Source organism: Chionomys nivalis, chromosome 20, assembly GCF_950005125.1.
Source record: "Chionomys nivalis chromosome 20, mChiNiv1.1, whole genome shotgun sequence".
Taxonomy (NCBI): Eukaryota; Metazoa; Chordata; class Mammalia; order Rodentia; family Cricetidae; genus Chionomys; species Chionomys nivalis.
In genome coordinates this window covers 53,000,683-53,014,455 of record NC_080105.1, presented here as the reverse complement: position 1 = coordinate 53,014,455, position 13,773 = coordinate 53,000,683, and the positions used below count along the sequence as shown (strand labels likewise).

The 13,773-nt window shown below is 45.0% G+C and overlaps 2 protein-coding genes across 3 annotated transcripts in view; both read right to left on the bottom strand.

Annotated features, from left to right (window-relative positions):
- The window catches only part of Csmd1 (CUB and Sushi multiple domains 1), a 1,398,492-nt gene that overhangs the window by 37,342 nt on the left and 1,347,377 nt on the right, over positions 1 to 13,773 (bottom strand). For both annotated transcript variants that reach the window (XM_057752269.1, XM_057752268.1), the window contains exons 53-54: positions 1,835 to 2,008; positions 393 to 566 (exon numbers count right to left, since the gene is read on the bottom strand). In XM_057752269.1, coding sequence (XP_057608252.1) covers positions 393 to 566; positions 1,835 to 2,008 — 348 coding nt within the window. The remainder of the gene's footprint in view (positions 1 to 392; positions 567 to 1,834; positions 2,009 to 13,773) is intronic.
- LOC130862585 (60S ribosomal protein L34-like) lies at positions 7,279 to 7,682 on the bottom strand. The gene has a single exon (XM_057752270.1). It carries the CDS (start codon positions 7,664 to 7,666, stop codon positions 7,313 to 7,315), a length of 354 nt encoding a protein of 117 aa, XP_057608253.1. The 5' UTR covers positions 7,667 to 7,682; the 3' UTR covers positions 7,279 to 7,312.

The following is a 13,773-nucleotide window of genomic DNA, read 5'->3' as shown; positions in this document are numbered from 1 at the left end:
GATGACCTAGCTGGAGGCAATGAAATAAACCTGAGGATGGTTTGCAAAAGCTGGAACAAACAGCTGCATCCCGGGCCAATGCTTGGCATGGCAAGCCCAGATCAAGATAACCAAAAACCAAATGGTCCCTTGAACAGAGAAGTACCACCTGTCCTGAGCAGATAAAGGACACCTAGAGGAGCCTGTGATTTATAGGGCACCCCCTGGCATACAGTGAGCTGACTCAGCTGAGCCTTCAGGGCCTGTGTTAGACAGGACACACTCTCAATGGGACCTGCGCTGATGTACAACAGTCTGGAACCCTGAGTTCTACACATTTAACTTAGCATTTCACTTTGTCTGTACCTTGGGGCACAATACTCCATCCCTAGAGACTTTTTTTTTTTTTTTACCTCGACAGATAGGCAAGGGGCTGCTCCACTGGCCATTGCTCCGACACTGGGCCCTGGAGGCACCCTGCAGCAGGTAGCCCGCGTGACAGGTGAAATTCACGAGGTCGTTCAGGTTGAACTCGCTGCCATTGGTGAGCCCATGGGCAGGATTTCCCGGGTGTCCGCATGTGATGGCTGTGGGAGCAAGGTCTATATTACTGCCCACGCTAAACAAGGTACCTCTCCCACCTGGAGTCACTGAGAACAAATGGGTAGACATGAAAACGTATAGACGGAAAGGTTTCCTAGAGACATCGAGGGTGGTGTTCTGGTGTGGAAGATCTGGGAGACAGAACAATGCACAGAATTTAGGGCCTTTAGTTTTGATATGGTGGGCAATGATCTCTACCACCAGAATCCTTGCCCTTTACCCCAGGACTAGTGCTCTTGAAGCAAACCAGCAGAATGCCAACTGACTTGGAACAAAGAAGCCAGACACAAGTTCCAATCTTTTGTTTATCTAGGATTTTGAGTATTTCCCACTTGGTACAACCAGCTGATGTCCTGAAACTGTCATTTGGAAACACTCTGGGGGTCTGTTTTCAACATCAGATTGCAAATTATTCTAGTAGTAAGTGAATCATAGACTAAGAAAAGTAACTGTTCTCATGTGATGCCTGTCGTGTTATCTTATGAAGTGTGATGAACTGCCCTGACAGTTGGGCTCTACCCAGCACCACACAGAGCCAGGCAGGGTCTCTCACTCACAGGTACTTTCAAAGGAACATGGAACGCCCACAAACTGCCCTTTTCCTACTCATTTATCTTGTCAGCAGCTTCTTCCTGCTAAGTGGAGCTGGATTCTTATTCTGTATTTCCAGAGAGCTGTTAGAGACACCAGTACTACTCAGTCCCACCTACACCTCTGCATCACTCATAGAAAGTGAAGGCTCTCAGAAGCATGGGCCTGGCAGGATCTTGCACCGAGAAGGAGGAACACCTGTAAAGACCCAGTGTACACGTTTGAAGTCATGGGTTTTGAGAACAGGCCCAGCATGTAGACACTTGTTTTGAAGAGCTGCTGCAAAGCTCGTTATTCATCCTGAAACCGATGACCCAATACCAGACAGCATAGGGCAGTAAGGGACCTGTCCACACCCTTCTCTAATCAGCAGTGTTTCTCACCCTGAACGGCCTATGGATGAGCATATGGCAGCACTCACAAGGTGACTTTTAATTAATTGGTGAGAGAATGAATGGAGGGCTGGAGTCTAGGGGATAACATAGAAAATGACGGACAGGGAAGCCGGGACAGCAATCTTATACTTTGACTCGGGACAGAGAAAAGGGAAAGATAACTCCCCCTGCTGACTTAGAAGGTGGAACATGTTTGAGCAATGACTAGACTACACAGGAAAATGGGAAGATGCGGTCCTCAGGGCAGTTCCGCATACTCTACTCACGGACACAAACAGGGGTCTGTCCCGACCACTTGTGGTCCTGCAGGCAAATCCTCACAGAGGTGCCCACGAGCCGGAACCCGGGGTTGCACTGGTAGACCACTGTGTCCCTGTAGCTGAAGCCATCACCGCTGATATGGCCATTCACAATGGGATCTGGAGAGCCACAATGACCCGCTGAGGATGGACACAAAACAATGGGAAACTCATCAGAGAATGTGTCAGCATGAACCCATGGTATTCCCAATTCATTTACCTTCACTGTCAAGTCAGTAACAGAGATGAATGCATAGCTGAGAATTTCCCCACTGACATATGTACTTTTAGCCTACATTATTGCTCTTTTCTACTTGTTCATATTTTCTCAACAGTCATGAGGACTTATAGCCATCACTCCAGTTATAGTGTCTCTGATTACTTATTCTATCACTTTCTTACTTCTATGGCATGTGATCTATCTTCATGAGTCAAAATCAGAAGATAGGGATAGGTTTTCTAACCCAGTGGGCAGCAGAGGAAAGAAGGAAGAGGAACACACCCAACCCCAGAAATGGGGTTTCATAATTGACACAGGGTGGCTGCAGTGTTGGAGATGATGAATATGGGACCGAGTTTCCAGAACCATGTACAGCCAGATCCTCAGAGATTATTAAGTCACTTGGATCCTGGCTATCACTCTAGATCAGTGGTTCTTAACCTGTGGGTTGTGAGCCCTCTGGGGTCGCATATCAGATATTTACATCACGATTCATAATTACAGCAAAATTACAGTTGTGAAGGAGCAACGAGATAATTGTATGGTTGGGGGTCACCACAAAATGAGGGACTCTATTAAAGGGCTACATCATTAGGAAGGTTGGGAACCACTCTTCTAGATAGCTCCAGATGCTTTGGGGGTCACTTAGGTCACTGAGAACCAGTCATGGCTTGCTGAAGAGGGCATATCTAACAAAGCCCACACAGCTTCAAGTGGGCACTTCTCGTCCCTCTCAGTCAGACAAACTTGATTGGACATACTCGTTTCCAAACTCTGCGTATCTCCATCCAACTTTTAGTTCATGTGTAGATTGAAGTGGTGCATGCCTTTATGTCACATGGTTATGTACATATTCCTTAGTAGGCAGGGGGCAAGGTGTACTATATCTGCATGGGAAATTTCCCAGGGCATTGCACCCCTAACTTGGCTACCCTACTTTCTGGGGAAGTGGCTTAAACCCTTAAAGGAAATAGAGGATATACTTCAAAATCACTGCCCTTCAGCCCTGTGCCAAAGAAAGGAAGAAGCCACGGGATGCTGCGGTACTTCACGTTCCCAATCCGAATCAATGTAGACCAGGTGTCCTGGTTTCATTTCTGTCACTGGGATAAAGGCACCCCGACAGAAAGGAGTTAGAGGAACAAGGACTTATTTTAGTTCACAGTTCCAGCTCACAGCCGCCACTGTAGGCGTCTAAGTGGCCGGAACTGAAAACAGCTGGTCACATCATGTTCCCAGTCTAGAGCCAAGAGGAGTGATATGTGCATGATTTCAGCACATCGTTCAATTTCTCTACTCTTGTGTAGTCCAAGACCTAAGTTCGGAGAACACTGCTGTCCACAGTGGACTGAATCTTTACACGCCATTTAACATAAGCAAGACAATCCTCAATAGGCATGCGCACAGGCAAACCTGATCTAGGTCCTGCACCAAGATCTTCTTCTACCAGGTGATTGTAGTTTGTGTCAGACACACAATTAATATCATACAAGCTGATCCCTGATTTGAAACAGTCATTCATTTCTCATTTCATTGTCTAGTTTCAGCAAGTTTGTCTCTTAAATTAAATTTCACGTCATAAAAATATAGGCTAGTTACATCTACAGAATAGCCACAACAATTTCATTTATGGTTATTTAACCTAAATATCCATAATAATATGTCAAAATTGTGAGGAAGAAAAACTCCCTCAGGTGAAACTTGAATTAAACGCACTCTGAGCTTTGAATTTAAGATGCCATTATTTTGTGATGTTTTGCTATTTTTTTTTTTAAGTCTTGGATTTGAGTCATAGGGAAAGGCAGCTAGAAAGGGGTTCTCTGCCTTTTCTGATGTGAGACATTGCTTCTGAGGGTCCTCTCAAGCCCTATTCAGATTCGAGGCCACATGTGGAAATAGATGTTTCACTATTCTCCCTTGGCTATTCCATCCCTTGAAACCCCCAGCTTGTTGTATTGTCTTCTGTGCTGCTTTTGACTGATCTAATGTCAACTGGTATAGTAGTTACTTTCCTATTGCTGTGCTGTAACACCATGACAAAAAGGCCACTTACAGAGGAGAGGGTTTATTTGGGCTTATGGTTTTGGAGGGAATATGAGTCTGGTATGTCATAAGATGTAGGCAGGCAAAATAGCCGAGAGTGCACATTTTGAACCGAAAGCAGGAAGCAGAAAGAGCTCATTGGGGATGCTGGGAGTTTTCAGACTCTCAAAGACTGCCTCCAGTGGTACGCTTCCTCCATACCTTCTAAGCCTCCCCAGACAGAGCCACCCACCGGGACCAAGTCTTCAGACATCTGAATCTACGGTGGACGTTCTCGTTCAAGTCATCACACCAGAGGGTGCCTCACCTCACACAGGTACGCTCTTGGGCTGGGAATGAAGAGTCAGATATAACCCCAGAGACTGGCCACAGATGGATAGACAGACATGCAGAGCTGCTCATAGGGTGTGGGACTTTGTGTGCTGAGACATCTTAGAAGGGTGGCTCTCCCATGTCACACAGAAAGGAACTATAGGACACAAGAGGTCATGTGCCACGTACAAACACTGCATACTTTACAAAAGTGACTTTATATTTTGGAATTTTGATTTTGTTATCTACAGAGATCCTGGAATCAAGTCCCCAGAGGGATAAGCAAGGAAAGGACAGAGGAACATAAACCTCTGGATTTGGAGTGTGATGATTTGGAAATTTAAATTAAACAACTAAATTGCTTGCTGATTCCATGGAAACTTTGCCCTTGAGCACTGTAAAGAATCGCCTCTTTGTGGAAAGGTAGGGCTGGCAGCCTTGCTGGAGAGAGGAACACTGTGGAAGGAGGTGCAGAGGGGACCCCTCTGCTATGACCCCTCTACTCACTTCCCAGAGTCCTACCTGCCTTAAGGTCACCAGCCACTCTGCCATCTTCCCTTACTGTGAATACTCAACATTCCCGTGAGGATTAGACTGTAACCCTTTTTAGAAAATCTACAAACCAAATGTCCAACCTTAGTATTTGCCTTGTGATTATCAGTATTTGGGGCTGACAATGAGATACTGAGTATTAAAAATATCCTGCCTCTCCTGGGAGTCAGAAATGCAGGCTGCATGCCGCAATGTAATCTGTGTGGCGAGCGTCTTTGGGCTAAGCCAGGCTTATATGGACAGTGAACACTGGAGCCATTTCGCAGACCCTTCTTAAGTATTAACACGCAGTCATAAAATGTCAGGGAGATCAGATCTGTGAAAGGCATGAAAGCTGCTGCTGGCATTAAACATCCATGGATATTTTTAAACCTGTGTGTCTGTCTGCGTTGAAAGAACACTGTAGAATACTGATGTATGAGACTCCTTCGCTTCTGTGTGCAATTTGCAAGATGGTGCTGAAGAGCTCTTCTGTGCCAGACAAAGGCAATGACTCTTGAGGGCATGAAGTCCTGCTGAGGACAAGAGTTTGAGAAGCTATACTACACCCAGCACCTCAGGTGGCAACATCCACCGAGGGGGCTACGTCCTCTGCAACACAATGTTCTTTCGTCAAGTCTCAAGAAGAATGCATGGACAAAATCTGAGCATTGGTGTTAGATGGTTCCAAACTTTTCACCTTCCCTAAGACACCATGCACATTTCCCAGACACTTCATGGAGGGGACGAGCAGTTCCTCTCGTCCAATAAAATCAATTTTTGTGTCATGTCACACTGTCATTCTCAGCTACGTTATTAAACATTTTTACATGGACCTCTCAAAATCTATAAGTTATTTAAAGAATACATTCCAATTTTATTCCCCTCAATCTTCAAAAAGAAACCTCTAAAATAGAACTTTGGATTATGAGACCTAGCTATTTCGGCCCTTGTAAATGTCACCATATAATAGTCACAACAAGCTTTGTGTCTTCCTAATCAGTATGGCTGAACAAATGTAAACCTACTTCAAAGAGCAATCCATTGTACAGGAAAGCAGATGTTTTTATGTGGAACCCCTTAAGAGAGGCATCTTTGACAGCGAGGATTAAAGAGGTAACCCAGTGGGAGAGCTGACAGGTCATCCTGTGCTGGAAAAATCTACATGTCATAAGTGTGTTATCAAGAGATTAATGAAGCGTTTTACAACAGGGGTCCTAGATTACAAACATACCACCTCCTTCTAGATGCTGTGTTCACTTCTGGGTTCAAGGGAAATTAGTACAAAGAAGATAAAAACAAGAAAATAGTTAAGAGAACACTGTGATCATAAAACTTTCCTGATGGGTTACAGGACCTGGTAGGGGAGATAGGGGGGGTCTGTGTTGTCATGGCTTAATGCTCCAGCCTAGATAGGTATTTAGCACTGCAGTTCACAGAAGAGAACACAAAGAATATCTTCATTAGTTTAGAGAATTCTAGAGCCCCTAACTACAGTGCAGAAGTGGGGTCCTACACAATGTGTTCTTGGAGCTAGTGTGAGGCTGTGCAGTGACACACACATGCATGTCTTCACCTTGAACTCTTCTGCAAGGACACACACACACCAGCCTCACTCAGAAGTTCAAGCTCAGAACTCAGATTAGATACTTCCAACAGGACCGAATTCTACTCTTGAGTATGAGCCAAGAGAACTTCTTTTTATCTCCTTAAATATGGTTTTCATATGAAAAATTCCACACGGCATGCTCAGTGGTATTGATTCATTTCTATCAATTCTATCAATTCAATGAACAGAAATATTCTTTCCATGTAGACATCACCAGACACATCTATAGGACCAGAGGCAAGATCCCTCTTCCATCATAATCAGAAGGACCATGCCGCAGCAAAATGTTCCTGTGGGTACTTCTCAAGATAAATAGAAGATTCCCTACCCACAACCTGGGCCAAGCACCCACCATAGTATCTTATACAATGATGGAATCACATGGTCTGAGTCTCAGTATAGATTGGAGTCCACGGAAGGCCTGGGCAAAGCACAAAGCACAATAGGGCAGCTCTCTTCAAAAATGAGACTCCATTATGATGCTGGACAGATATGCCATCTTCATTTGATCTGTCAATCAGATGGCTTAAATACTTAGTCTGAAACCTAATTTTCTAGTGTACTGTGTCTTCTGTTACTAACCAATAGAGAAATATCCATGGTACTAAACCAGCACAAACCCTCATCCCATCCCTGGTATATGAATTTAATTAGTTTTATTCTTCCCAACACAGGTTTTCTTTTTTTTTTTTTGACCAAGCCTTGACCTTTTATTAAAAAAGCCGCACATTTATTTCGCTTTCTGACTCTGCGCTTGTGCCTTCAACACTTTCACAACAATTTTCTGCTCCTCAATAAGTAAAGCCCGCTTGATCCTGTCACGGACACATTTGGCACACATGGAGCCACCATAGGCCCGGCTGACATGCTTCTTTGTCTTAGACAATCTCATGAGGACTTTTGGTCTCACAGCACGAACCCCTCGGAGTCGGCCCGGGCACACACCGCATGCTGATTTAGGTGCTTTTCCAACCTTCTTGGTGTAAAGGTAAACAATCCTGTTGCCAGGGGTTCGAGACAGCCTAGTTTTGTTGGAGGCTGTGTTGTAGGAGAGCCTACGACGGTATGTCAAACGCTGGACCATTCTGAGTGCCTCTAAGCACCGTTCCCGGAAGAGGAAAAGGAAGGGCCCCAACACAGGTTTTCATGGTAGCCCTACTGTGGTGGTTTGAAAGAAAATGACTCCCATAGAGAGTGGCACTTTTAGGAGGTGTGGCCTTATGGGAGGAAGTATGTCACTGTGGGGGGCAGGTTTTTAGGTCTCCTTTGCTCCAGCTGTTCTCATTATGACACACACTTCCTTCTGCTGCCTGTGGATCAGATGTAGAGCTATCAGCTCCTTCTCCAGCACCATGTCTGCCTGCATGCTGCCATGTTTTATCATGATGATAATGGACTAAACCTCTGAAACTGTAAGCCATCCCCAATTCAATGTTTTCCTTCATAAGAGTTGTGATTGTGGTGGCTCTTCACAGCAACAGAAACTCCAGCTAAGACACCTAGCTACCCATCCATGGTTGGCAAAGATAAGAAAAGCTAACCACGACCAGATCATTACATCTTTCATTCCATGGCGTCTCAGATATCTGGTAGTCAGAGAATTCGAGAGACTAACAGGTGCAACTTGCACCTTCCAACACAGGAGGTGGTTGCCTGGCTCTTTTGAAGTTAAGTAAACAGGTGGTCAGGATAAGCCAATGTAATTCTGCTCCTTCCACTGTAACTGTGAGGTCACCTGGGGAGGAGATGTTTTCTGCCTATGTGAACAAGTGTACATTGAGTAACTGTTACTTGAGCCATCCTGCTACCCAGGCAACAGAATGTTAACGAAGCCTTTTGTTACCTGCTCCCCCAGTTTACATTCTGTATAAAAGCTGTGGGAAAGCCGGGCGGTGGTGGTGCACGCCTTTAATCCCAGCACTTGGGAGGCAGAGGCAGGCGGATCTCTGTGAGTTCGAGACCAGCCTGGTCTACAAGAGCTAGTTCTAGGACAGGCTCCAAAACCACAGAGAAACCCTGTTTCGAAAAAAGAAAAAAAAAAAAAAAAGCTGTGGAAAAATAAACGCAGGTGATTTTTTGGGATTTGAATAATCCCTGAAACTCTCTCCTATACTGTCCTGTTTTCAGTCTTATCATTTTTATGCGTCTTCATATCTTTCACTTATATTTCCTCAATTCCCATGCCTCCGCCCTGGCAGGAAGTGTTTTTTTTTCTTAATTGAGGCTGGTCCTCAACAATATCTAAAGTTATTTATTTATTATTTCTAATGTTCCTCTTGTCCAAAATAATGCTAAAACATTTCTAGATATTCTTCATAAATCTAGGTCACTGACTCCATGAGCCTAGGGAAACACCCAACCCCAGTGTCTATGCAGGTTCTTTACAGAACTGGAATCAAGAAGCTTGGTGTCCTGGCTAATTTTATGCCAACTTGCCACAAGGTAGAATCATTTGGAAAAAAAAGACTTCCAATTGCGAGTTAGAAGATTTACCTGTAGGCGAACCTGTAGTGTATTTTCTTAATAAGTCATCGATGTGGAAGAGCTCAGGCTGCTATGGGTAGTGGGGCCACCCCTGGGTGGGTGGTCCTGGGGCAAATAAGAAATCAGACTGGTCAACCCACTAGGAGCAAACCAGTAAACAGCACTTCTCCTTGCCCTTTACGTCAGTCAGTTCCTGCTTCCAGATTCCTCCCTGTCCTCCCTCAGTGATGGAATGAATGAATGAGTCCTTTCTTCCCCAAACTGCATATGCTCATGGTATTCTAATAGGACAATGGTAACCCTAACTAAGACACTAGGTATGGACTACCGAGATCCATGAAAGGTGGGGTGGGATAGCAGAACTCTCTGAGAGAGAAACTGGGCTATGTGGAAAAGATAGAGGAGCCAGGGTTTGGGCAATGGGGCATCCATGTTTCTTGGCACCGTTTATCATCTTCAATCCATGATAGATTTGTTCTTTGGATGTTGTTTCTCACTCTGTCACTGATCACATTCAGGGAAACACTTGCTGCTCTTGAGCTTCCTATAGAATACCTGGTACTCTCGCTTTGCCTTCCTGTCTTCCTGTGCCCTTCTCATTGGGATGGCTTTTTCCGCAAAGCTACGGAGTTGAGGGTTATTGTTTTGTTTTGTCAAGAAGCAATCTCTTTTTGACTTGAGGACATGGTATTACATAGATTGTTTTCTGATTTAAAAAAAAAATGTATATACTTTATTTTGAAAAAAAAAATGTCTTCACCAAACGTCATCATGATATACCAAGGAATAAAGGTCTTGCACACATCATGGGGCTGGTGCCCATATGAGCTCACAGAGTCTGGCAGCATGCACAGGGCGTGCACAGGTCTGTTCCAGATGGTGTCAGAGAGCTGAAAGGAGAAGTGGATGTATGACCCCACCCTGAACCCAGAAGCTATCTCAAATTGATAACTACTTGCAAATGAAAACTTAGTTTTCTCCAAGGGAGTGTCCCTGGGGAAAGAAACCACTCTAAAGGGTAGGCCCCATGCCCAGCAGTAGATGGCCAAATGGCATCACTCGATGTTCTGCATCTCATAATGGTAAACTGTGACTTTTTATTTCCTTGTATGCCCTTTTAATAGATATTATTGCTTCTGGTTTTGTATTTTTATGGGATTCTTGTATATGTGAATATATGTGTCTCTGCCTCTAAATATGTTTCTTGTAGTTTTTTTTCCCCCTTTTTTTTGGCTCTTTTTTTTTGTTTGGGTATTTTTGTCTTACTCTGGTTTGTTGGTTTTTGTTTTATCTTATTTTGTTATTAGAAGACTGTTTGTTTTCTAAGAGAGACAGGAAGGGTGTGAATCTGGAAGGGAGGGGACATGTAGTAGAACTTAGCATGGGGAAAACAACCAGAATATATTGTATAAAAACCTTATTTTTAATTAAAAAACATATTTACCAAATGCCATGATTGATACTGTGTTGTGAAATAATCTTGTTTTGTATACTGTGAAGATGTATCACTCTGATTGGTTTAATAAAAAGCTGAATGGCCAATAGCTAGGCAGGATTTCCAGGGAGAGAAGACATTGGGAGAAGGAGGTGGAGATGCCAGGAGATGCAGAGCAAGCAGGATGGGAAGTATGGAGATGATGTAATAAAGCCATGAAGCAGAAGGTAAATTGATAAAAATGGGTTAATTTAGGTTATAATAGCTAGTTATAAATTAGCCTAAGCTAAGGCTGAGCTTTCATAATTAATATTTAGTCTCCATGTCATTCCTGGGGAGCTGACAGTTCCAACAAAAAATCCAACTATAATACTGAAAGCCATTTTCCAAATGTGATCATTGAGTTAGCTGTCATACGGTTGTGGTAGCACTGTTGGTCACTCAAAAGTCTCTCAGCTTGGTAGAACCCCAGAGTGCTCTCAAGAAAGCTCTAGCAATGGAAACAGATGATACACTGATTCAAATATCAAATAACAATCAAGAGATGGAAGAAAAGTAATAGCCAGATTGATAAGCAAGAAACACAAGCAGGTGAAGAAGTCACTGGCTCTGAAAACAGGGGCACATGCCCCTTTCTTTGACGTGTGTCCCGAGAGGGAGAGGATTTATTGGTACCACAGTTCAACTCACATCTAGTTCAGCTGCCAGCGCCTCCTGGTGACTCAGTGCTGGTGGGAGAGTGCAGCTTTCCTCTGGACCACCTTTTAAGAATTAACTTATTCTCAGTGGAGCACCAGAAGTCCTTGGTCAATATCCCCTGATCTGTAACCATACTGTCTACATTTAAATGCTATTTTTATTCCTGGTGGGACATATGATGATGGGCAAGCATGTCACTTGTCTAAGCGTTTTTCCTTCCCCATTAGGAGTAACAGACACTTTGCATTCTCTGATGAGAATTCAGTAAAATGAAGCTTACAAATGCTGTACTTGTGTTCTCCATAAAGAAAGCATTCACAGATATGATCTCCCACGAGGCCTCTAGTTAGCATGTGGGCTCTGGAACTCAGCAGTAGTTATGGTGCCAGGTACACAGTATCCGTGCCAGGTTTAGGAATGTGCCTTCATTGATCCATCTGTCTGAATACCCCATAATCTCCCCTGGCAATAGCACGGCTCTGCTCCCTCCTGCTCATACATCCACACAACACAGATTCCACAGGCTGCACACCTGACTCTGTGGTTTCCCCTGGGACTGCCTTCTTATGGGGATAAATTATGGGATCCACCCACCAGCAATCTGTTACTGCGGCACAGGGGTACACTCCATTTCAATATCTGGCAGATTGTGAGCTTCAACCCTCAAGTCTCAATGGTCACTGTGAAACTATATTTGCCTAGCTGAAAAAAACCTTTACACTAAATTTACTGTCCACTATTTAGCCAGCCTTATGCATGTGTGGCTACACACCAGCTCAATCCTTTCCCATTGTTCATCTCCCTGCTAAATGCTCTGCTCCTCTGATTTCATTATTTTTTTATAAGCCTCCCCCAACTTCTCACCATTCACATTTTCTTCATTATAACCTGGAGGTTTTTCTCTCTCCTTAATGTCAGTTTAAATTTCTACTGGGCAAACAGACTCACTTCTGAGTCATTGAGCCTCCAAAGGTTTCCAAGGTAGACAGCATCCTATAAAGACCACATTTATGACAATAAAGGGCCATCAATGGCCCATGTGTCTCATCCTGTGAGCTTCAGGCCTTCACTTTAGAGCAGAAGGATCACAGAATTGGGGGCTTGTTTGGGACTAGTAGGACACACAGGGACCCTAGGCCTTAAGAGTTTTAGAAACAGAATCATTTAAACATTCCAAGATTCCCACATAGCCTAACCTACATGTCTACCTACTAGGCCAAAGCAAAAGAGGTGTGTTTTGGATCACCTCCTTCACCCCTTTGGTGCTAAATTACACTAAAGTAGAAAGAAAAGACCTTGTCCCCATCAGCTATGCCAAGTGGAGAGGGCCCCTCAATGGTCACAAGTCCTAAGACATTCAATAAAGCACAGAGAAGGCTCTGAAAGACTATGGATACTGGCACAGATCTAGAGAATAGGTACTTGGGTAAAGGATAGTGCTAGAGAAAGGTAGGGCAATGAAAAGAGAGGGCACTGCAAAAAAAAAGGTGGGGTAATAGAGAGGGGTGCAGGTACTGGAAGAGTGGGTGATGGAAGGAGATGGGGTGATAGAGGGGCAGGATGAGGGAGGGAGGTGAGGTGATGGAGCCATGGGATGATGGAGAGAGGTGGGGTGATGGAGGCATGGGATAATAGAGGTAGGTGGGTACTAGAGGCATGGAATGATGGAGGTAGTGAGGTGATAGAAGCATGGGATGATGGAGGTAGTGAGGTGATGGAGGCATGGGGTGATGGAGGGAGGTGAGGTGATGGAGGCATGGGGTGATGGAGGGAGGTGGGGTGATGGAGGCATGGGTTAATGGAGGGAGGTGAGGTGATGGAGGCATGGGGTGATGGAGGGAGGTGAGGTGATGGAGGCATGGGGTGATGGAGGGAGGTGGGGTGATGGAGGCATGGGGTGATGGAGGGAGGTGGGGTGATGGAGGCATGGGGTGATGGAGGGAGGTGGGGTGATGGAAGCATGGGGTGATGGAGGGAGGTGGGGTGATGGAGGCATGGGGTGATGGAGGGAGGTGGGGTGATGGAGGCATGGGGTGATGGAGGGAGGTGGGGTGATGGAGGCATGGGGTGATGGAGGGAGGTGGGGTGATGGAGGCATGGGGTGATGGAGGGAGGTGGGGTGATGGAGGCATGGGGTGATGGAGGGAGGTGGGGTGATGGAGGCATGGGGTGATGGAGGGAGGTGGGGTGATGGAGGCATGGGGTGATGGAGGGAGGTGGGGTGATGGAGGCATGGGGTGATGGAGGGAAGTGGGGTGATGGAGGGTATGGGATGATGACATAGGCGGGATACTAGAGGGTTGGGATGATGGAGGGAGGTAGGATACTGGAGAGAGGTGGAGTACTGGAGAGATGAGGGGACAGAAGGATGGGGTCATAGAGGGAGCTGCGATATGGGAGGTATATAGGATATTGGAGGTTTCAGGAGAGTACCGGGTGGAGGTCAGGTACCAGGGACAGCCAGGAAGTAGGAAGAGAGAACTATAGATATGTATGATATTTTAGTGACGATACAGAAATGGGTTGGAGAAGCTTTGAGTCGTGGGCATATCTGAAATGCACAGTCAAAGCTT

Bases quoted from the DNA above. Each gene is read 5' to 3' on its own strand.
- LOC130862585 (XM_057752270.1), bottom strand. From the start codon at position 7,666: ATGGTCCAGCGTTTGACATACCGTCGTAGGCTCTCCTACAACACAGCC.